The sequence below is a fragment of the Motacilla alba genome, chromosome 1A (assembly GCF_015832195.1).
Source record: "Motacilla alba alba isolate MOTALB_02 chromosome 1A, Motacilla_alba_V1.0_pri, whole genome shotgun sequence".
Classification (NCBI taxonomy): Eukaryota; Metazoa; Chordata; class Aves; order Passeriformes; family Motacillidae; genus Motacilla; species Motacilla alba.
In genome coordinates, this window is record NC_052031.1 from 44,680,026 (window position 1) to 44,705,361 (window position 25,336).

General features: G+C 35.9%; 1 protein-coding gene across 1 annotated transcript in view; it reads left to right on the forward strand.

The window, feature by feature from the left end:
• CFAP54 (cilia and flagella associated protein 54) overlaps nt 1–25,336 on the forward strand; it is a 104,664-nt gene that overhangs the window by 25,885 nt on the left and 53,443 nt on the right. Inside the window, exons 18-33 of the mRNA XM_038155315.1 lie at nt 1,197–1,344; nt 2,131–2,208; nt 2,290–2,411; nt 5,685–5,858; nt 8,173–8,265; nt 10,585–10,770; nt 11,787–11,929; nt 13,914–14,061; nt 15,033–15,188; nt 16,857–16,979; nt 19,017–19,157; nt 19,592–19,688; nt 22,555–22,644; nt 23,275–23,401; nt 24,132–24,243; nt 25,197–25,336. Coding sequence (XP_038011243.1) covers nt 1,197–1,344; nt 2,131–2,208; nt 2,290–2,411; nt 5,685–5,858; nt 8,173–8,265; nt 10,585–10,770; nt 11,787–11,929; nt 13,914–14,061; nt 15,033–15,188; nt 16,857–16,979; nt 19,017–19,157; nt 19,592–19,688; nt 22,555–22,644; nt 23,275–23,401; nt 24,132–24,243; nt 25,197–25,336 — 2,078 coding nt within the window. The remainder of the gene's footprint in view (nt 1–1,196; nt 1,345–2,130; nt 2,209–2,289; nt 2,412–5,684; nt 5,859–8,172; nt 8,266–10,584; nt 10,771–11,786; nt 11,930–13,913; nt 14,062–15,032; nt 15,189–16,856; nt 16,980–19,016; nt 19,158–19,591; nt 19,689–22,554; nt 22,645–23,274; nt 23,402–24,131; nt 24,244–25,196) is intronic.

Genomic DNA, 25,336 nt, shown 5'->3' on the forward strand with positions numbered 1-25,336 from the left:
CAAACCTCATATTTTCTTCATACTTAGAAATCGTAGCACTATCAAATGTACCTCATCTTCCTTGCCCATGTAAGAAAAGAATAGAAAAAATATATCTCTATGTATTAGTGTTGTGGTTTAACCCCAGCTGGCCACTGAGCCCCTCACAGCTGCTCACCAGTCCCTCACAGTGTCCTGGGGGAAAGGTAAAAGCCAGAAACTCATGAGCTGAGATGAGGCCAGTTTAATGGGGAAAGCAAAAGCTGTGCACACAGGCAAGGCAAAACAAGGAATTAATTCACCACTTCCCACAGGCAGGCAGGAGTTCAGCCAGCTCCAGGAGTCCCCATCACCTGTAGCTTGGGTGATGACTTGGGGAGACAAATGCTATCGTATCCGCCCCTTCTTCCTTCCCTAAGGTTCATGTACTGACCGTGGTGCTGCAGGGGCTGGAACATCCCTTTGGTCAGTGGGATCACCTGCCCTGGTTGTGCCTCCTCCCATCTTCTTGTCCCTCCTCTATGGTGGGGTGGTGTGAGACGCAGTGCTGTCACAGCCTTGATGCTGTGTGAGTACTGCTTATCAGTAATGAAGACATCCCTGACAATATCAACACTATTTCCAGCACAAATCCAAACCACTGCTCCATACCAGCTACTCTGAGGAAAACTAACTCTGCCTAAGCCAAAGCCAGCACAAGTTGAAATGGCATTTTTCTCCTTCAATAATAAACTATGAAGTCCTTCAGGCTTTCTTTAACATTTTTTTTTGAAATAATGATAGTATATTGATTTCTTATATAAGCTAAGAGCAGAAATCCTTTTTATATTTATTGCTTGCAACTGTTTATTATTAAAATCAATTTTTGTTCTTAATGCAAGTTCAGATTTTTTAAATATTGCCATTCTATATCAATATGATATTTGTTCTATGGATTGGTGACACAGTAAAAGATAGTTTTTACAGTTTTGGCTTTATTATTGATCCAGTTTTCTATTGATTCTCAGATTTTGTCTAGTTGTCTTTGTCAATTTTCCGTGCTCTCTCTCTGTCTGGTTACTTTCCTTTCTATGCTTTCTTGATTGACTGCATATTAGACAAATATGACAAATTTCAGTGTTTGTCAGTTTACTGAAATAATATCAGTATCAAGAAAAATCCAGTAAGCTAAGTAGTGGAAGTTTGTATTTGCTTAATTGCCACTTCCTATTTATTAGGTGGACTCAAATGATCAGAATTCGAATTCTGTTTTGGGATGTGGTGATGATAAACCAGGAACAGATAATGGTTTTATGACAGATTTACACTTGGAGCTCATTCAGGCCCAACATCGAGTGGCTGTGAAACTTCTTAAAATTACACAAGGTAGGTTTCAGTAAAGTTAAATGATCTTCACAACTTGATTAGAATATGTTTTGCTAATATATTCTGTAGTACTAAGAAATAAAGGAGTATCTGCTTTCTGGAGAGGAGCTGATGTTGGGCAGCTTGTATGTCACATATAGACAGAAAAAATGTACTGAATTTGCAGAATTTAGATTAGTCTCCACCTTCTACTCAACCAATGGGAGTTAAACTTTACTGCAACTAATGGATTTCATTCCTAGACAGTTGGTTGTTGTATTTTAGTTATAATATTAACTTTTACAATGCCAGTAAAGAAAAAAGTTCTGCAGATTTTTTTTCTGTCATGCTAATTTTCCCTCTAGAGAATGACTTGAATATTTTAGTCAGTGCTCTTGGTAATTTGAGCTTCCATTTCTGTGAAGTTGTCTCTGTATGTCAGCAGATACTCCACTCTTGCCAAATGGCTTCTGAAAAAAACTCAGCTTGTTCTTTCATTCTTAGTGTTGTTTTGGTTTTTTTAAATTAAAACCTAGGATTAGTTTGACACTGCAGAGCTACACTGTGCTCTGTTCCCTATGATGAAACAAAACCTCTCTTTTTCTGTGGTGTTAATATAACTACTAAAGATGTTAGGCAGGAGGGTGGAATATTTTTGGTGGCATGATCTGTACAAGAAATTCTACTTGAACCAAAAAAAAGAATGTGAGATGGAGCAGAGCTTTACTATAAGACTACATATTAACCTCTCACTCAATTTTTTGCAATAGCAATATCAAAATAACTCAGTGTTTCCTTTGCACACAGGTGCTCAAGTTGTTGAGAGAAGTCCTAAGTCTAGTAAATCTCAGGAGAAGAATATTGAAGATTTCCAATATTTATCAGGTAAGGCATTACTTAAGATTTTAGAAGTATGATAAATTATTGCCATGGTTTTAAAAATGTCTTAAAATATCTGTTTTCTAGAGGAACTTATAATGAAAAAAATTAAAAGGAATAAGCTATCCAGAGCAATCTTTTTGATGCAAAAGGCTGCACAGAAGTTCCCTGACAACTTAACTACTACTTCCCAAAGGCAGCTACTGGAGGTAATAAGGAAAACCTTATGATAGAACTTCTTTACCATTCGCACAGTTTTTCATGTTCTCTATAAGTAAGACATGTAATACTGCTTCTTATAAAAACAAGAAAAATAGAAGGAACTTGAGAGTCATCGTGTGCTTTTAACTTCTATTGTCATTTTTTTTTCTGGAGAAGTTTGAAAGAATAAAGTGACCTTAAAACAAGGAAAGAGTGCATCCCCAAACTTTGTGTGTACGTGCAAATTTCAGGAAAGCTGAGAATAGATAAGATCTTTTCTTCTGTACTCTATCTCCTGGACTTTGCAGTTACGAACCTAGACCTTGCCAAAATGTCATTCAGGTTTCCTTACTGTAACTTTGGACATTGTTCTTTTTCCCAGATCTCTAAGTCTTAGACTACTTTAGCTGGTGATGATGACATGGAATTTATTTTATTATTTTTAAAAAACCAGTTTAAATATTGGGATTTTGGAATCTATTGGAGCTAAAAGCAGAGTCTTCCAGGGTTCATTTCAGTCTCTTGAAATAAATGAGAGTATTTCCATTGACATTTGTGCCAGCATCTGTCCCTGGAAATTGCCTGCTCATCAACAGGGCTTGAAATATCTTTATAGCCTGTACAACAGATAACAGAATCTGCAATTTTCACTATATAAAATACCAGAGTATTTTAAACAAGGTTATTAGAAGTTGTTTTTCTTTCAAGTGCCACAAATTTGGAATCATGATAAGTAATACATATATTTATTACATCAGAAGAATGCAAAATCTGGATCAGAAAATGCATACATTAAAATATCTCTCATATATTTTCAAAATATGTGTTACTTATGAAAATAATATCAGATGTCATGATATGGTATGCAAATTGTAACTGTAGTCACCAGTGAAGACTTACAAGCATTTCCCAAGAAGTATCTAGTTATCCCAAACAAATATTTACCTAGCTCTTACACTGGCCTTCACTACCTTTTGCTTTTGTGCACTTTTCACCAAGAAAGGTGTAGATAAAAAAAATATAATATATCTGCAGATAGTCAGCAGAAAATATCAGAATTCATTTTGTCTGGACAATCTTAGCATGATCTCTTCTGATATTTGTTTTATGATGAAATATTTAATAATATGCTCAATTAATTTTCCTGCTTGAGGTGAATGGTGCTCACTTAAGCAGCAAATCCTTACTTTTATTTTCATGCTTTTGCTTTTTTTGTATTGTAGAGTTTTGTATAGAATTGCATCTTCTGGCCTTTTCTCCTGTGACCAGCACAATATGCTACAAATCTGTTTTTGTTATAGAGCAAAATAAGAACCAGTTTATTTTATTCTGAGAAGCATACAGATAACCATTTCTCTTGCAGTAAACAACTGAGTAGATATGGAAGCTTCTGAGTCATATGTGTTTACTCAATTGCATCAAGCTGCTTAACGAGCTGCTGTGCATTTTTATTATTTCTTTCACAGCTGTTTAATTCTTTCTTCCTGTCCTGTATGTCTAGTTGGGCATCCAGGTTTTTACAGAATTGGATACACTGGTAGTTCTAATTGGCCAGTTGTAATATTGAATTTATATGATTAAGTTAATACCGTGGTGCCAGTCTGTGACAGAGGCAGGGATAAAATGTATTTTATCACAGGTCAAGCATTTGGGGTTTTTATGGTGACATTTGGTTTCCTCAACTGCAAGATTATTCCTGCTCATCTTGCAACACTGCCACATGTATTATCTTCCAAATTCTACAATTACTGAAGTACAGGTCATTCAGTACCACTCTCAGTCACAACACCATCTTTATTCAAGCTGGGAGCATTTTCACCCTTGCACTAATCAGAAGTATATCCTCAGACAAGAATGAGTCCATTATACTTTTAATTAAAAATCGTGTCATAGGACTGCTTACATTAGAGAAGTATAGTTTTTAAGGAAGCAATGAAGCTTCAAACTGCTGATTGCAAAAGTTGAATGGTTGTATGATGGAAAGAGTCACTCTGTATCTTGTTCTTTATCTTATCTTGTTCTTTATCTCATATCCTTCCTGTACTCTGTGCCACTAGGGTGGATGCAACCCTAATCTAAAGGGTGAGGGAATGAGGTGTAGTGGTAGGGCAGTGAAAATGATTAGCTATGCAAAAGGCTCTATTAAATCTTAGCTCCCTGTTTCACTCATGCCACCATAAACCTGAAATCTTTTCAGAATTTTTGGGCATGAGATTCCAGACTCACTCAGTCTGTGATCTGACCCACTATGGTGTAATCTTCTAAACATATGAGGACAGAAACAAGGAACTGCTAAGGTGCAAGATTATAGGATTGTCAATGATTTACCATAACATGGAATATTTTTTCATTTTGTCTTTCAGACTCAGCTCAGCCTAAGTCCTTGGTCCAGTGTAGAGTACTAAAAGCTCTCAAATAAAATTTCTAATTGTAGGAATATGTAATTTCTTGTCTCTACACAAAACGTAATCCTTGTTCATCTCTGTGAGTTGGCCTTTTTGGCTTTGATATGCACTGAACAGCTGCCATAAGTAAAGAAGCAGAAGTACTAAGTTCTTAATATTAGATTGCCAAGTGAAGTTTCTCTTCAACTGGCAGTGAAATCAAAGTGAAGAAACCTAACAATTTGCTATTCAGTCAAGTAAGAAAAAAGTGTAGCCTTGATCTCCAACCAAATTGCCACATAATCACTGTATTCAGGATGTCCCCACATCTTTGACAACTGTTAGTCAGCTTTCAGCTGTCTACCGTTTACCAAGGGAAAAAATGGCTTAGCCCGACTTTTTCTGGACTCACATTCTCCTCCTTTTTCTTTATTTGTAAACTTTATTTTTTCCCTGTGTTTCTGAAGTACAAAAAATTCAGTTGAACTGCTTCTACGACTCCTCTAGGAATTCCACAGATTAGGTTTTCAGCTGTCTCCTAAATAGGAGTTGATATCTTTTTTGTTTTTCTGTTTGGAGTTAACCACTGACTGGCACTAATTGCTTATCAACATTATATATGATCACTCTCTTTTTTCCTATAGATTCTTCCAAAATTGGATGTGCTTCTTTCATAGGTAGCCCTGCATTCTCTAATTATGAAATTAATCTGCATATATAGGCTTACACAAAGTACCGTTCATCCTCATTTAGGATGCAGGATAATATGAAAAGCTAATGAAAGTTTTCTACATAGCAGTGAAATTTTCTATGACAATTTGAAAACAATGTATAAAATGTCAATATCTGATTGTTATGTTATAATAGTTTTCTCTCTTGTTTTCATTTCAACCATAGAAAGCTCTAGCTTTAATTGAGCAAGTTGAAGCTGAACAAAGTGCATTGTATCGCAGTCTCAAAGAAGCTACGAGCAGCAAGAAAAAAAGCAAGACTCCTCCTCCTCCTCTGTTACTTTCTAGATCACATTGTTCCATGACATTTAAACCAGCCCCGTTTGATTCAGATATTCAGGTAATGTTTTTCATGATGACTGCATAAAAAATAGCTAAACCATACATAAGAGAAAAAGTTGTTTCAACAGTGCTATACCAACACATTTTTTTTTCGTTCCTGAGAGGATTATGTTATTCTGACTTAATTAAGTACCACTTTTTTTTCCCCTCTGTGAGTCAGTTTTCCTCTGTGACTCACTGTTTTGATGTTCACATTTGCATGAGACTTTCTTAATCTCATGCATCATGTCCCTTGGTGCTTCTGTTGTCCAATACTTCCTTATTCCACTAAGCAAAAGCAAATTTTCCTGCTTGGGGGTTGACATACTCCTAGTTACCCTCTGAAGAGAGACAAGACTATTGCATCATGTGATGCAAAAAACCACAACACTAAAGTCTCTGTTAATGAAGTGTTAATATGACACAGTTCAGGTGGAAATAATCCACTTTCTGTTGAACAGGTAGAGTCACAGGACTTTGTGGATCATAGGGGGCATTAGGAGAGGTCCCTTGTCCAGCCTTCTGCTTGAAGTAGGGTTGGCTGTGAGACTAAAACACTTTGCTCAGAGCTTTATGCAATCAGTTCTGAAAACTTCCAAGAATGGAGACAGCTTCTCTGGAAAGTGTGTTCCAAAAGGGCAACATGTTCATAGAAAACTTTTTTTTCCTTTGTACACTTGGAGTCTCCCTTTCTTCAATTTAGATCTATTGTTTTTCCTTCTCCTACCATGTACTACTATGAAAAGTAAATGGCATCTACTCCTCTTCCTTCTTCTGCTAATCAAATAATTGTATCTCAGAGGCCAGTCACGGCGGTCAGCCCTGATTTGCCCTTAGTAAATCCCTTCTGAATGTTCTAAATCACCTTATTCTCCATCCCTTGTCCAGAAAGGATTCAAACAAGCTGAAGTATGAAAAATTCACTAGCTGCAGTTTTCTTGAGAGAGAAATTTTCATAGTGATTTTGCAAGCTTCTTCAAAATAATCATATGTATATACCCAGTAGAAGCTCAAATCTTACCAATAGTGGTAAGAATATTTTTGTGAACAGTAGTTTCATAACCTGCAGTTTTGTTGCAGTTTTATCAGTACATTTCAAACAGTTTAATTAGGAAAAAGTTCATAATTTTTGTCCTTACTGAATCTAAAATAAAATTAAAAAACCCCAAACTTTAAAGTTTGGTAGTTCATTTGTTTTAGTATGTGTTCCAACTTAATTTTGTTCGATACAGGAGAGTGAATGCAGCATCTTGGGCCACTAGATGGCGAAGTCTGACTAGTATTCTTATAATTTGAGCCCCGATAGTCTAGCAGACATTTTTTTCTGAAGTTAACGCAGAGTTGTTGAGCAGACAGGAAAGGTTTTTTTTTTTAAATGTAGAAGTTATTAACTGAATGCTTAAGATTAAGTTAGTTTCTTAGGATAAATGTGTGCCTCAGATTTAATTAGACATATATAGTTCTTGTACTAGGAGTCAAAATACCTGTGAGATTTTCTGATCTTAAGGCGCATTTGCTGAAAACAGTCTCTTCCATTTCAATAACACCTTGTGAAAAACAGTCAGTAGGGAAACACCAACAAATGTCATCAATTAGACTTCTGTGAGGCCTTTGATACAGTCCCACATGACATGCTGATCTCCAGATTGAAGAGAAATGCATTTGACGGATGGATTTCAGTGGATAAGGAATTGGCTGGATGGACACAGCCAGAGTTGTAGTCCATGGCTCTATGTCCAGGTGGAGGATGGTGATGAGTGGGGTCCCTCAGAGCTCACTCTTGGGACTGATGCTGTTCAGTGCCTTCACGGATGATGACAGTGAGGTTGAGTGCAGCCTCAGCAGATTTGATGACAGGAAGCTGAGCTCTGCAGCTGACACAACAGAAGGAAGGGATGTCATACCTGCATTTCTTTTGCCTGATTTTAAGGATCTGTCCTCAAGTAGTTTGCTAAATCGGAGCCCAATGCTAACTTTAGAAGAATACCATTGCATTGCAAGAATAATAATAGATCAAGGATAAATAATGGATCTAGGTGACTTTAAATCTGTGACCTGTAGAGTCTGTGCTTTGGGATAGCTTTGAGGAATAGGGTAACTCAAGCTGGGGTTAGGATAATGGAGAATCATCTGGTTTTATTGCCACTAGTAGTATCTAGTTTTCCAGCTAAATAAATTAATTGATGCTTTTAGTGCAGGTAGACTATAGTTTTTTATAACTAAGCCATGTTTTTTTTCAGAGATTGTTTTCACCAAATTTGTACATTCTACATTAGGCAAAAATTGAAAATAATACTGTGCATCAACTAATTTTGTTCTCATTTTCTTCAAAGGTGTCATGGTACTGTATTTTGGGCTGTGTAGCAGGAGGAAGTAATACAAAAGTAAGGTTAAATAGCAATAAACTTCAAAATTCAGGAGAACAGGTAAGACAGAGGTAAAACTTGTTTAGTTAATTCTCTCTTCCTGTTAAAAAATACAACTCTCCAAATCTTTTTATCTGACACATTTTTAAAAATCATGTAACTGGCTAAGCCTTTGACAAACTCTTTACACCAAAAAACTTCCAGGAATCTTTTTTGAATAAGAAAATAAATTACTCAAAAGTTTCAAGATTTAAACAAATCTGTGCCTTGTTATAATTGGTTTTCTGAGTGATATCTAAGAAATGCAAAAGTAAAAGGAAGTATATCAAGTATTTCTAGAATGTGCTCCAAACTCTACTCTTTCCAGGAATTAAAAAACCAGAAACTCTAAACAGATAAAAATTCATTATTCTTCTTAATTGTCTAACTTCTATCAGCTATTTCTTCTAAACAAGACATTGCCTTACTTAATGCTGGCAGCATGGAAATATAACTTTTTTAATAACCTTCACATTCAGACACAGTTTATTTCTAGGTTCATGCTCTTTCCCTTTTATTCTGTGAACATGTGGCGTGGTGAATCATCCCACACATCTTTAATTATTTATGACTGATCATGTTGACTGTATTTGACCTTTAATTTTTTAGATTTTTTTTTGTTTGTTTGTTGGTTTGGTTTTTTGTTTTTAGGTAGGTTTTTTCCCCCTTTGTATCACATTCTGGTGTTTCTGCACAGACTGAGAAAGTTCTGGTTTTCACTCACTCATGCCTGCTATTGCATTGTCCTCCTGTATGACAACAATGAACCATCCGAATACTGTGCATTTGGTCATTTAAGAAAGGTGCAAGAAAGCTTCAGCATGTCCTCTTCAGCTTCTGTAGTCTAACACCTCATTGATCACCTCAGTGATCATTTTTGTATCTGGAAATCTTTATTAAGAGTTCTGTTCTTTGCAGGGCAGGTCTCCTGTGCTTTGTGACAGAAGAATGATGTCGAGCTCTTTTGCCTGACATTTCAGGCTTTGTAAGCAAGCTCTATACTAACACTGATAGACTTGTGTTTGGTGATGGAGAAGGAATCTGCACCCTTTGTTCCCCTGGCTCTTCTCCTTAAAGGAAAGTGTATGAAAAGAGGAGGTGTCTGTAGGTGCTGGCAGTAGAGGCTTTGATGTTATTCCTGATACTCTGATCATCAAATCCACAAAAGCCAGCTTCCTGTGATGTGTACAGAGTTGGTTTCAATATTCCATCCCCTATCAGGTGAATTAAGTGTTTGACAGGTGACTTTCACCCCACTGCCTGCTGTTTCTTTCTCTGGTTTGCTGCAGTCCATCCAAGCCACTGACCATCTTAGCTCTGACAGGCACTGGAGACACACAGACCTGAGGTTAACCGTACACCTCTGCAATGGAACTTCTGTTTGCTTTGGGATATGCTTTTGCAAATTGCTGATCTGCAGACAAAGTCTCCATCTGCTGACTTCAATAAAAAGGTTTAGAGTTCTTGGGGATAGAATGATCTATCAACTTATCATATAGGAATGTTGCAGACTGTTGTACACTTATTTCTGGTCTGCTGGTTCAGGATTCAGCCCCAGCATCCTGAAGGGATTTCTGTTGTTCAGAGGTCTCCTTAAGAAGGACAGACTGTTTGAATAAGAGCATTGTACTGATGCTGTGTTATGATGATCTCAATTCTCATATTATCCTTACATCACTGGCACTTGTTTCTTGTTTCAAGACCCTTGAAGTCTTGAAGTCTTCCTTGTGTAAGTCACCTTGATCACAGAGAGAAAGGTGGAAAATCCTCTTAGGAGTGAGCCATGATGTTAAAGTGCAGGTATACAACTACTTGAAGGAAAAATGAAGATCTTGAAAGCATGTTGTTTGCTTCACAGATTCCAGAGTGCTGTTAATGTGCTGAAAAGAGCCAGAGATATCTCTGCCTATATCTGATACAAGAAGGTGGCATGTATGAAGGAGTGCAGTATGGTCTTTGTCTGGAAGCGCAGCTCAGGGACAGTGTTTCAGCTCAGTGACTGCAAGCATGGACAATCACTGTGTGAATGTTCAAATGGACACAAGTGTCTTAGAAAATCAGGTCCTGGTTCTTAACTGTTCTCTTAGGTTATGTGCTCTGTGTACAAATCAGCATTCCAGAGAAATCTGATCCTTTTTTTCACCTGGCATTTCATTGTTTTCTCATCGTTTTTCAAGAATTTAATACAAGAATCCAGTACATTACATGCTGTTAATCTGGATTGTACTTTGATTGCATCCACGACCATTAAATAGTTTGTTTAATAATTAAAGTTTAGAATTTGAGATTTGTTTTTGGTATGTACAGTGAGTCTAACTAGAAAAATATTTTTATTGGTAGATACCGGCGGATGGGAAAATTCTCTTAGAAGTACAAGGGTTAGAGGCCAATGAGAAGTACGTATTTGCTGTGGCAGCATATTCTTCAGATGGAAAACTTATTGGGGATGCCATTGGGCAAATGACTAAGCCAATCCTTGCCTATCCACCCCTTTCTGCTACTACTGTTCGAGCATATCTAATTCAGGTAGGGTTAGAATATGATAATGGACACCTACTTTCATTTGGTTGTAATTATTTGTTTTCAGTGGTTATTCTAAAACTGCATGTGGTAACAGCTTGAGATCTTCTTGCTGAAAGCTTGATAGGCACAAATCACAATTTTAACCTAAAAATAGTATATCTAAGTAACTTCATTCTTAATTCAAAATTATTAGAAATGTCAGATTAAGTGGAAAGGACTCATATGGTTTTCTTACCCATCTCTGTTTTACAGTCCGCATTTAACTTTTTTCTCTTTTTTTTCTCTTTCTTTTCTCTTTTTTTTTATAATTTGGTTTTTTTTTCAATTTTGTGGTTGACACTAAGTACTGGAAATCATCTTGTTAGTCGTTATGGAATAAAAAATGTTATTGAACTTAGCAGATATCAAAACCAATCATTTTCATATTGAAATTAGTTTTGTAGTATCTTGTGAAAGACCACAAAGGTTGTCAGGTCATTATAATTTTCTGTGTTCTTACAAAAGGATATGTAAAACAGATTGTGACACAGAGAAAAGTGAAATTGTCTAACCCTATAGATAGATCATGGGGAACAGTTAGAAGCTTTCCTAAAATATTCCAATTTAAGATGTATCCACTTGAATTTATGCCTACTTATTTGGCTTAGTTTACATCCTGTTATTCAGAGCAGAGGGGCATTCTTCAGTATTAGCAGAAGAAAAGTGAACCTAGATGCATTTATATGCCTTGAAGAACTGCAGCACAATGCCTGTAAAGTTTTCCACACAGGGCTGTTAGAGCATTGGTCAGCAGTAAAGGAACCCCTTTGCTTTCTCTGACCACAAATAAATCTGAACCACACTAATATTAGTAGAATCCGATTATTGCTGCATGTATTTTATTCAACTGTGTCAGGATATTCTTAGAGAAATTGTAAATTTACATGTTGTAGGAAGTTTTGAAACCTTATTTATCCTGTAGTTTTGTCTGGCTTGGTTATTCCATGAGCATGTCAACTCACTGTTTGTTTGTTTTGTAGGTAGCCTATCAGACGGGCAACTTCAGATTAGCCAGAGCAGCATTTTCTCCAATGTGGGATTACTTTGTTTCCGATTCTTCTCCACTGCCTCCCAATGCGGCTGTAATTTCTGCAAGTAGTAATTTGACTATATCTAAAAAAAGGTAATTGGTGAAACAAAATTAGAATAATAATTAATTATTTATCCTTTAAAATTATTATAGATGTGCACATTTTATTTAGAAGAGTTCCAAGTTGTGGAATTTTGTTCAGGCTTGTGATTTGAAAAATGTATAGAAAAAAAGGTTTGTAATTAGTGCAGGATTCTTGTTATTTATGGCACTGCTAACATTTACACACCATTTACACCTTCTTTGTGATGGCTGTTTTCTTAAGATAATTGTGAGACATTTCCAAAGTGGGTACTAGTTTTGTGTGATGCATTTTCGTATACAAAATGTATCCTATGCACTGGATGCTTGACTTTCCCATTAAGAGAGCAATAGATCTCACAAATTGTGAACACTTTGTCAAGAACACCAACCAAAACAGGTAAATTCTTGCTAATTTTGTTTTGAGGTAGCTGTATAATGTGCTAATAATCTTTGCATATGCTAAAGGTCTTTGGAGAGATTTAAAATTAATTACTTTATGAAAAAAATTCAAATGTTCAACCACAATTATAGAAGTTTTTCATTGCCCAGCTAGAAATTTTGTGGTTACATTTACTGAAATTCAAAAGATCCAGGTTCAGAAATACATCAAAACTGAATTTATTCCCAGATAAAAGATATTTTCATGCAATAATAGACATGAAATATTATAAGAAAAATAGTTTTATATGTAAGTCATCTGTTTGCAATTTGCTGAATACAAATAATCAACTTCAGTGTCTGCCCTTCAAGTGCCACCACATGTCTGATACCAGGCATACAAATGTACCAAGGGTCTTGATGTTACGTGCCATAGCCATAGCAGCACTTGGGATTTACAGCCTGTGGACTGCATTGATGCTGCAAGAAAATCACTATACCTACTATTTCATGACTATGTGGGGTCTTTTTAATCTATGCCTAGCCAGGCAAAAAAGCAGGAATAGTCATTGTGCTGTTTTCTGCATTTGTTTTGTCATTACTATTTTTTCATAAGCAAATTTTTAACACATCCATCTCTAGAGATACCATTGTAATAAGTCTATTTTCAGATTAATTAGATGAAGACAAAATTTTAAGCAGCTGTGCAAAGCAGTTCTGAGGATTTTTTTTTTTTTTTCTGATGGTTATGGCCAAGCCCCCGCCTTTTTTTTTTCATTAACATGGAAGATTCTCACTGCTGTGTTATCAGGAAGTTTCAGGTTTACTGAGCAGTAGGTAAGGAATTGGACTCGCTAAAGGGACAGCAGAGGGAGCCTAAAGGAAAGGAAACCTGTTTTTCCAGCTAGAAGCCCTGGTGGTGGTATCTTGGTAATATCAAGTGTGTGATTGTGTCTATTTGATCTTCCTTCTGGAGTTTCAGTCTCTTTCAGGAAAAACAATCGAGGAGAAGAAGGAATTTATTTCTTGTACTTCAAAATCATAGGATATTTCCTGTAACAAAAATATTAAAAAAATACAGCAAGTACAAATGCTCCTCTGTCCCCAGGGAAGGGAAAAAAAACCAACCAAAAATATCTTGACAGAAAAACAGGCAAAAAAGAAGAGATTCTTTTGAGACTTGTAATAGAAGACATAAGTGTTGAAAAGGAGTCTGTTAGTAATACTTAGTAATGGACTTCACAAGTGTATCATTGTCAATACAGGAGAACAATGTGTAAAAGGAGACAGTGAAAACAAATAAGCTGTGGAATTGAAGTTTTCAAAGACAGTTCAAAATTAGGTTCACTGGATTAGATGATGGAAATAGGAAAAAGTTGTCTTAGATTAGTAGAAAGTGGATAGCAATTTCAAAAGAAGTCTTATTTTTTATTTTTAAGCAAATTTTTCAGTTTTACATGTAACTCTTATTTCTAGAAGAAGTTATAGGAATCCTTTTTGTCCATAATTTAAAAACTACAACTAAACTTCATTTATTATAATGCAGTGTCAGGCATGCAAGATCTGAATCATAATTGACATGCTTTTACTGTTCTTTTGCTTTTGTATTTTGTAGGTTACATTTTGAAGCTGTATCTCAGACTTCTCCTATTACCTTGCACCTCTTTTTGAGGAATATATTTGCTGTTTCTGACATTAATGTCATGGAAGGAGCACTCTTCTGTGATTCCATCTGTTCCAATGAGATATTTTATAAGGAGCAAGTATGTGTAGTTTAAAATAATATACTGGATTTGATATTACTTTTTAATCAGCTTTATTTTATCATTGCAAGATAGATGTGGCAATCAACTAATCCTATTTACAGAATACTCCATTTTCTGTGCCTTACATGGCCTTTCTTTGTGAAGTATTTCAGAAGCTGTTGGTTATTTACATCCTGCTGGAATTATGGTTTCTGAATCAGTTATTGCCTAATCCAAAGCCCACTGATTCCTACTGAGGAAGGATTTTTCTTGACTTCAGTGATGGTAGACTATAAGAAAGAAGTATAATAATTGTTATTTTTGTCCCCCAAAGATCTACCTTGAATTTTTTTAATTTTCAACATTTATGCTATGTAATACATGTATTATAATTAAGATATGACTTCTAACAGGGTTTCATGGTTTTAATATAGTAATATTTTATTTTAGAGTTTTTTTCTAGTACAATGGCATGTTAATGACAAAAAACACCCTTTCTTTTTTATTTGGATAGTCAAGCTTTGCCTCCTGTTTTAGTGCATTCCTATTCTATTTCTTTCCTTGCTGAAGTACTTGTAAAAAAATGTGAGCAGTTGATTACTCCGTGACTTTACAAGATTAACTCTCACTTGCAAGGACTGCAACAGATAACTTGAAGGGAAGGGAAGAATCTTACTGACTCTGAGAGGCTAGCATGTGAAATTTCCAGTCCAAATTGTTTGAGGTTATTAATCAGCCTAAATTTGTAAATTATATGGGTAAACTCAGAGGGCACAATTAGATCAAGAGCAATAATTTCCTTTAGTATCAGGAATAATGTGTTTTTTAATATACTTCTAACAAGTGTAAATTTAAATTCCTTCTTAAACTTTCATCTTACTTGCTGCTTATCCTGCTTTTTAAACTGCAGTAACATCTGTCTTCTTCCACTTTCAAATGATTTAACAACAGAATGAATATTTAAATCAAAATGTGTTTTTCTTTTACAGGTAGCTAGATTAGCAGAATGTGAAAGAATGACTGTGGCAATTGAGCTTAGCAGCTGGTTGAACAATCCAGGTTATGCCCTGCAGTCTGTTGTACAATGTTATGGTCTCCTTGCCCCACTTATTTATCACAAGATTTTTTCAGTGCCAGTAGTTCAGGTGAGAGCATTTTAAGACAAAGCAGCTGTCAGGTGCCGCAGTTATAGTGACTCAAATTAAACTTATAATAGGCAGTACAGTTGGAGAGCTAAATATCTAGGCTTTGACTTCTTAATAGCTGATGAAAGAAAAGCCTTTAGAGTTTTATATGTCCCCAATGCATCTAAGTTTGGTGTAAGCTGCACACATTCTCCTCTCAGATGTGGTGAAGTAACTGCAAAGTATCGATTATTTCTTTAGGACGATTGTTGGTATTTTAAACTGTAGCAGAAATTACAATGTAATCTCTACTTGAATGTTATTTGCAGATGGCAATTTTGAGGAAAGAAAAGCAGCATTTGCGTGTGGGTTTTTTTGTTTTGTTTTGTTGTTGGGGTTTTGGTTTTTTTTTTTTTTTTAATTCCGAATGTTTGCTTCATATACAGTTTTGTTTTCTTCTCAAAGAAAAGAAAGCTATTCAGTGTTTTGACAATGCAGTCTTTAGTTTTCCAGCATGTGCTCCTTTCCAGAAGCAAGCACCTTCTCTTTAAAAACAGAGTACATTTTATGGAGCAGCAGATGTGGTTTTTAGATTCAGCAAGCATACAATAGAAACATGCAAATCTTTTTCCTGTAATTAGGTAGCCTTTTTAGGTAGCAGCAATAAGAGTGTATTCCCTCTGTGTGAAAGGATGAGGTGACCGCAGTGCAGGTGAAGCACAGACCAGCAGCATCTGAGTAGGGCAGACAGAGCAGGGTGCTGGTAAGAGGATCCAGACAGTCCAGGGAACATGAGGTTTTTGGGCTGGCCCAGGGTCCATCCAGGAGAAGAAGTCAGGACGTGCAGGAATTGAAGCCAGAGGCTGGAGACAAGGCTACAGCACAGGTCCAAGGTCCATCCAGGAGAAAGAACTGAAGACCAGTGCAGCACTACCACAGCTCAAGCAGGGACTGAAGGCTCGTGCCTGAGCTTGATTGCCACTCTTGGGCTCCTGGGCAGAGGGTATGAGGGGAGGTCTCAAGTGAGGATGCTCAGGGAAGGACTGCTGCGATACTTAGGGCCCTGTTAAGTTTTCAGGAGTGATTAGGGAAAAAAAAAATCATCTATTTGAATACAGGGATAGCTTCTTGCTTAAGACACTGTTGACTGTGGTGTCCTGCTAAAGGTACAGCTGGCCACTGTAAATAGCTCCTCTTTCAGATTTCTTAATTAAAGTGAAAAATAATTTAGCCACATGTTCTTTTTATTTCTGATGGACAAAAGTGGGGAAAGAAGTATTTTATTTTTACAACATACTGGGAATATTTTTTTTTCATTTGAAATTCTTACCATCTCAATATATTTTTAAACAGTCCTCCAGTAGGATTATGTTATCTCACTGAATTAAACATTCTTGGATTCCATGTTAGTTAAATCACTACAAATATCCATCATGTATCTGTATATTAATATATGGGATTTTATGTGAACATGTCATTTATTCCAAAAGACTGTGGTTGAAATCTTGATACTGTTCAATTAAATGGAAGTATAATTATTGGCATTTGTACAGCTAATGTTTTATCCTATGCATTAGATTTCAAAAAGTATTTTTAAAGTTCACCATGAAATGCAATGGGCAGTACAGAGGTACAAGCTTATAAGTATGCTCTAGACTCCAAATTTTGTTTTAACCCTTGTATTTACAGATCCTCATTAAATGTTTGGCTATTCTCCAAGAAATTCCAAGTACTACTTTGCAAAGGAGACAGGAAGGATGGTATGAGAGTATTCAGCATATGATAGCTTGTGCTTCATATCATACAGCAAAGGTATGGTGTGTATTTTTGTGCTTACAGCTTAATTTGAGATACAGCTCTTGTCATTTAGGGGGGAAAAAAGAGATTTAGTAAGCTGGCCTTCAGAATGATATCTTAGAGAACCAGCAATCTTAAATAGTAAAGGCATACAAATATTTATTAGTATCGTTGAATCAGTGCATTTTTATTACAATGACATTTTGTCTTTTTCATATTTATTCAGAAGATAGTCTAAAACTATTAGTCCATGTCATTAGATCTACATTTTATATGATTGTGCGTAATTTTACATTTAAGGTAGTACTATTTTCAGTAAGACATACATGTAATATATAAGTTTAAAAGTTTATTTATTGCAAATAAGCCATATTTGTAGTTTTAACCAGATCAATATATCCGTTTTAGTTGCTAATTAGATACAAGAGACTTTATACTGTTTAGTCTTGCATGCTGGCAAAAATAAAAACACCTTGACTATCAACCATAATATATATGTAGATGACATTTATGATTCTGATACTCAATCTGTTTAGTGAGATAAAGAGAAACATGGTACTGATTTTTTTCCCCCTGATGTATAGGGACATGCTGCAGTAATTAACTGCTATTATAACTGCTATTATAAATGTGTGATACTGAAAAAGTCAGCTTTCCTCTAGCTTTGTGTGCACCTCAACTTAGAGCTCATACTGAAGCTGAGCTACGGCTAAGGATTTGAGGGATTGTCCAATGCTGATGATTCCTCAGCTTGGTCTTTATAGGAGCAGAATCTCTGTGCTAACCTCACAAGACCTCACAGAGCAGTACCAAATAACCCAAAACATTCTCTTCAAGGCTGCCATGGCTGTGAGGCCAGGAGCCAAGGGCAATGCCATGGCTGGCAGAGCAGCACCTGGTATTGAGGTTTAGCCAGGCATCCAGATTATCAGGCAATTTGTGGTGATGAGGCAGGTCAGATTTGAAGCTGGGAAGTCAGTCCACAGGTGAGGATAAGGCCTGGTGAGGTGGCTAGGATCAGACAGAGCCCAGCAGGCTGGTCCATCATGATGGGAATAGTCTGAGGTCAAGCTCAGAAGTTGGTCCATGGGCCAGGTGCCCAGTCTAGTGGATCCATTGCCACATCCAGGCATGACTTTCACCAGGCTGGAGACCAACATTCCTGCCATATAGGAGCCAGCAGGGACTGTAGGCTTAGACTTGAGCTGAGAGGGAGCTCCTGGCCCCACAGGCATAGGCCCCAGGTGAATGCTATCAGGGCCAATAAAGCCTATTAGAAGCCTTGAAACCTTGATTAAGAGTTTGTTTGTTGTTGGATTCCTCAGCTAATTGACTACCACTTATATTGCTGATTTTTTTCCCTTAGAGATAGCATTTCAACAGGGTAGCATACAGAATAGCAAAGAGAATGAGTGAATTGAAAATGCTTCTCATTAAGGCATGGTATATGTTTTTCTTTTGACTTACATTCAGGTCATGTACTGTGTTTATCCTAAGGTAATCTGTACACTTACTTAGGATCACAAAGGCAAAGATCCTAATGTGAAGTTAGCTTGCACATAGTAGAAGCACTTGGCCCTTTTGAACTCTATCTAAAGAGGATAAAGCCATCGAAAAACATTCACTACATTGCTAATTTATAAATTTTGCAACTTAAAAATAAATTTCACCAGTCCTTTCACTAATACGATTGGGATTTTAAAATGTGTGCTTGATACCAGAGAGGCAAATGAGGATCATTCAGTTACCCTTTATGTTCTTTGATAGCAGTACTGCCTGAGAACAGGGAGAGTGTCAATCACAGCAATAGATACTTCTGGGTAAATCTTTCTATTCTCTGAGGGATAGGCTAAGCAGAATAGAACACATAGATAACATCTGCAATTCCAATTATTTTACATGTCTACTGTCTTGGGTTTTTTATTAAAAGAAATTTGCATATTGAGTAATTAATTTCTATTTATAATATTCATGCATTTTGACAATTATGAGTAGAGAATAATGAAATATTACATATAAACAAAAATTGTATAACAGATGATTATTTTATAGGTACTACATTCATGGAAAGAGTATGAACTTTCAGCAATTATCATTAACTATGGGAAAAAATTGTTGATCTCACCAGGAGTTTCACCTGGCCAGTCAGGAGATGTGAAAACTGAAGAAACACGCACTGGCAAAGACGTAAAAGTAGTTGCTCTGGTTTTTAATTTTTCTTTTCTCTAAATTGTGTATTCTATTATTTTGAAGACTAGATTTATTAATTTTCTTTTTCTAGAATCATAGAATGGTTTGTGTTGGAAGGGACCTCAAAGATCATCTAGCTCCAACCCCCAGCCTTGGGCAGGGACACCTTCCACTAGTCTGGGTTGCTCAGTGCCCCATCCAGCCCAGTCTTGAACACCTCCAGAGATAGGAAGTCCCCATGCTTGACAAAATATGCTGTGCTAAAAAAATCATGAACATAATTTCTATTTCATCAGAAAAGAAAAAGAATACAATATTAATAAAATTATAAGATACAGATTTAGAAGACTTGTGGTCGAAGCTAAATTCCACTATTGACAAGCTGATTTTAGTTAAGTTAAAGCTAAGCTTTCATAATAAAATATTCAATATTTCAGAGACGTTCCTCAAGGGCATCCCATTTAGCTGCAATGGCAAAAGCAGCAGAAAATCTAAATACTCTTGAATCAAGTCTCCTCAAACTGACAGAACCAGGTGGGTGTACTGTGGAAACACATCTTACCTTTGTCTATGAAATTTTCTATGGTTTCTTTGTAAAAAACTGCATTTATTGAAGAAGTACTTTTTATTTCTTATATCTGCCATGATGACTCAACCAAAGCAATAATGATCTTGGTAATGATCACCTGGTGGTGATGTGTGTATTCATATTTTTTGTAATTTCCACTGTAACACTCATTTCTTCTTTCAAAGGAATATTACTTTGTGAACAGTTCTGCAAATATTTATATTCTCCAAATCTGTTTAAATTGGATTCCATATTATTTAGGCTCGCTTTATCTTCTTAAATCAGAAAATGCAGTGGCAAAGACCACTGTCCATTTATAGCTTGTCTTAATACCCCACCAATGCTAGTAGTAATGACCACTGCAGAAAATTTTAGTGGAGAAAACTCTCCCTGAAGAAAGTTAACAAAATTGTCCTTTTTGTGAGGTAATTGCATGCATACTACTGTTGAACTACCTTTTAACTTGGGAATGAATAAATGTATTTTGAAATATCTTGGAGTCTGGATCAAGCAAAATAATTTTCTGGCTAATAATCCTGCCAAAGTTAGATGAATTAACAATTAAGAATTATAGAGAAAATTTGGTTAGAACTGAATCGCAGACAGACCACTGATTTGTACTCCTTGTACTCATTGGAGCCTGGATAGAATTGTAGAGTAGTATTGGTTGGGAGGTATTTATTCCAACCCCCTTCTCAAAACAGGTACAATTATATTAGCTTGCTCTGAGGCTTGTCCAGTCAAGTTTTCAATCTTTCTGAAGAAAGAAATTTCATAACCTTTATGGGCAACCTGTTTGATAGTTAACCACTCTTATGGTTAGAGAGGTTTTCTTTATATGTGTTTGGAATTTTCTGATTCCTGGCTTGTTTCAATTGCCTGTTCTGCTATCAGTGAGGACAGTCTGTCTCCACATTCTGTATTCCTCCTGTTAGGTAAATGTAGATTCCTCTTAGTCTTCTCTTCTGAAGACTGAATAAACCCAGTTCCCTCAGCCTCTTCCTGCACTATAGCTCCTTGCCATCTTGGCTGTCCTTCCCTCGACTTACTCTGCTTTGTCGGTGTCTTGTACTGCAGTGCCCAAACCCAGGCACAGTAGCCTAGATGTGGTCTCACCATTGCTGAATAGAGGGGTATAGTCATGTCCCCTGACCTGCTGGCCATGCTGTTTCTAGGATAGCCCAGTGTGCAGCTGGCCTTTGCTGCAAGACCACACCCCTCCTGTTCTAGTTATCATCCATCACCTCTGTATGTGCATTTGTTCAGAAGAGGAAGCATTCTTGTGAGAAATAGGATAAGGGGTGATGGAAAAATTCTATGAATCTGTGCAATAATCCTTAATTTTTACTCACATTGATGCCTGCATTCCTGCAGAACAAGTCACATAAGAAAAGAATTCTGTAAGTTAATTGAAGGTCATGTTGATTACTTAATAGAAAGTTAAATTAATGGATTGATCAGTTAGAAAAAAACCAATTTTTCGGTAGCTGGCAAATAATTGATCATTAAAGTCTGTTCTGTTGTTGAAATGGCCTATTTGTCAGTAGTTTCAGGATACAAATTGAGAAGAAGCCTTTTGGTGTGGCCATGCAAAGCTTACAGTTGTCCTTATGAAATGTGTTAATGGTTTAGTGCACACCTGTAGGGCATGCTGTTAAAAACGTTTTGGAAAAAGCCTTGTCATTGGAAATGCTTATAATGGGATCAACACTTAGCATTCCTTTAATGATAGTCTACAAGAAAAATGGAAAAGAGCTGAATCTGCTTCTTTCAAAAAAAGAGAAAACCAAAATATTTCACATGCAGTACATTTTAAATTCTGAAATTTCAAATCTTTTTCCATTAAAAAAAATTTTGGGACATATTTCTCTTTGTGAAAATGCTTATTTGGAACAGCATATACCTTGTCAAATGGGAGAGAGGACTAAGAAAGGGTGTCCAAAAAGAAAGTTTTTAAAAAGTCTGCTTTTCCTGCTGGCTGTCCTACTTAGTTGGGCAGCATTTACATTCAACGGACCTAAACTGACTTCTCTCACTGGAGGTTGTAGCTATTGATCTACAATTACAACAAGTAGTAAATTACAAACAACAAATTTAAATTTAAATTAAAATTTAATTTAAAAAAATTACATTTAATTAATTTAATTACTAAAATTACAACAACTTCTAAAATTACAAGTTCCAGAGTGCATTTTTAATCTTGCTTTTTTCAGGGATTTGCTGCATTGCTGTTTTTCAACCACAGGACTTGTCTAAGCACAAAATTTGTAGATTGTTTTTCTTTATTAAGGAAAAATAACAAGCAGTACGTGTAACACTGTTTTGGTGCTCGTCAGCTGGAAGTGTTTAATCAGCTGTTGTGTTTAACTGCCAGAAGCTTGAATCGAAGTTATTGTCCTATATATTCTGTATACTGTTCATATCTGTGTATTCTATATAAAGTATATTATTTATAGAATATAACTGAATTTCTATACATCTATTTTTGTAAATATTTAGCTTAAGAAAAAAGAATCCTCTACCTACTTAAGTTATCCATACACAGAGCATGAATGTAAGCGTTAGTCAATAGCCGTATCATGGGATCAGTTCTTGCTGTATAGCCTTAAATACATTTTTGACATGTGCTTTCTGCACATTCTTCTGCGCATACGATTTTCATGGCTCTTTGTTAGACCTCTGATGAACTCCAGACATCCTCTCTCATGACTGTGAGAGATTTAAAAGCAAACTCCGTGCTAGAGAAGGGTGGTTTTTGTCAGTTATAAGTGGAGTTTCTATTGTATATTTGTACTGCTTTTCATAATGGATTTCATTTGGTTATTGATGCAGGTCCTGGAACACAGCTTACAGGAAAGGAATCTCTTTTGTTCCTCTACCCTGTAATTTCATGTTGGCCATCAGAGCGTGCTTATAGAGAAGGTAGGGTAGTTGGTGTTTATATTAATTGTAAGGGCTCTTCTATTTGAGAAAGTTGCCAGTAAAGCAATCCCATTCTTGCTTGGAATAAGCTCTTAGGAATGTTACTTTCATATGGTTCTCAAATATACAAAATCAAGTGAAACATAGCTTATAAAAACAGTATAAACACATTGAGAAGTGAATGCAACCTATTATTTGGGGTGTTCATGCTAAGTATATAAAATATTAGTATTTTAAATTGAATCGTGTTTGTTTTCTAATAACCTTAGAAACAAGTAAATTTAAAAAATGTGCCAAGTTTTCCAAGATTCTCTTTGTATGGAATATTCTTTTAAAATTAAGGTACCCCATTTTCACATTAAATAATTTCACTGGAAGAGGAATTCACAGAAATATCTGTCTCTATAATGTTTGTAATTCTAGGAGGGTATTAAATGGAATGAGCTTATGATTCTGGATGCCTAATCACAAGAAGCATTTAGCAGCTGCCATTGTGTATCCCTGAATTTAGTGTCACTATGTGTACACAACATGACATAAATAAGTGCTTTGAGGCATACGTAGCCATAATTCCAGCTGACTTCAGGATTCTGTTACAGCATAAACACCTATGTTGTTATTTTATTGCAGTGCTTAAGTTCAAAGGCCAAACACGTTTCCTTGAGTTCTTTCTTCAACTTTTGCACAAAGCCCTGAATGAAGAGAAGTTTCAGTGTGTTCTGGAGTGGGCAGAGAGTGTGGAAAATACCTTGAAAAGGTAGATCTCTGTTACAGTAGTAGAGAAAAACTACTACTTAGGCTTATGAGAGTCGCAGTTACAAAAGAAACTCTAAGTTTTACCCATTAGAAGACCCATCAGGAGTAATTTCCATGACTCCTAGTCCGCAGAAGTTCCATGAACACAGAGGATTACACAGCTGTTATTATGGGGTGGTGGCATAGCTTGGGGAAGGTATGATGGGTTAAATCAAAAGCAAACTGATTAGGGCCTACTATAGTGTCAAAAAAAAATCTGTGGGGAAAAGATAAATGGAGCCAAATTGTAAACACTTACCTGAGAAGATCCCATTTTTAAAAAAGCACATCAGTGTTTCTAAAATATGAAAGGCAAATAATCAGTAAAAATGAGATATATATTTCAGGGAACAGGAATTGTGGTTACAAGAGACTAAAACAATAGGATGTGAAGAAATTATTTGCAAAATTCTGTAGTATAATTTGGGTAATGAAGAAAACTATTTTATTTTAGTAGGCATTAGGAAGGTGATATAGTTGTTACTCACAAATGTAGATGTCTATAATAAACCTTGAAAATTAACACCTCCTATTTTCTTAAGAGGATGAAGAAAGTCTTTTGAATTCAAAACTGCAAATGAAATAGGAATTGCATTATATGTTCTGTATGTTCCTAAAAATAATCTTTTACTATGAAAGGAGTTTAACATGATGATTATTATGATGATGATTTTTAAAATATTTTTCATCAGGAGGAATGAGAACTTGCTCGGTACTGATGGAATTTCAACACAAGCAAGATCTCTCAGGTCAACACTCTCCCAGAGTGAGGGAGAAAGCACAGGTGCTGCAGGAGTTGAGAAAGTGAGTTTTATTTTTAAGGAGTTGTGTGTTTTTACTGGGTAGCGATACCATAAGAACAAAATAAGTTTTCAAAAATTGTCTCATAAAAATCTCATCTAGAGACATCCACAGTTCCTAAAATTTGGGATACAAACTCTAGTCCTCAGCTGACCTCTGCACTTCTAAAATCAGGAAGAAAAGTTGGCATGGGATTCATCTGAAAGACGAACAATTGTGAGAATTTGAGATGAGTCAGAATAAGGAATTCTGAAATCAGAAGAAACTTGCCTTACCTTACTCCCTTTAAAAGAACATGGTGGTTATAGGAAATATCTTGGGTACCATCACATTCAGAAAAGAAGATCAGCTCAGGCCCTTTTGTACAATACATGCTTAGACTTTTTTGTGAGTAATTGTTCATGGTTAACTCCTTGTGCGGATGTTCTAATTGCACAGTAAAGGCTTTTTGTTCTGAATTAATTTAAAATAGATTTTTACTTTTACTGGAAGATACAAATAATCTTAATGGATTAGTATTATTTTAGAGGAAGAGTTTTCTCCCTTGTAATCTACTAGTAATGTTGAAATACTGCTAGCATCTGAGATAGATTAGGAAAAGGGTTTTTCTGTCTCCATTTTTGCATTGCAAAGTTTTACTGTTTATAATATTAGGAAAAGAACTATCATTATTTCTGTGTTGAAAACACTGATATATGAAAGAAAATCTTTAGGGACCTGGCTGGCTTCTTTGTGTCAGGCATTTGACATGTACTTTCCAGAAAAATGGTGATGTTTTCTGGAATTTTTAAGTATTTCTTTTGCAGTCTTATTTTGACAACCATTTCCAGAATTTGTTTTTAATGTCCTGTTCCTACGTAAGCCAAACTGCTCTATACCTCAAGTAACTGGTAATGTAGGTATAAATAATTATTTGAAATATCTTTAAGATTTTGATGCAAGATTTTTTTTTAAAGGGAAAGAATACCTCACCTTCAAGGAAACCAAAGGCATCCCCTTCAAAGAAACCTACAAAACAAGATGTGCCTAAGAAAGGACCTCTCAGAGACTATTTAATGAAAAATCCAGATGCAATGAAATCTCCAGAAACACAAAA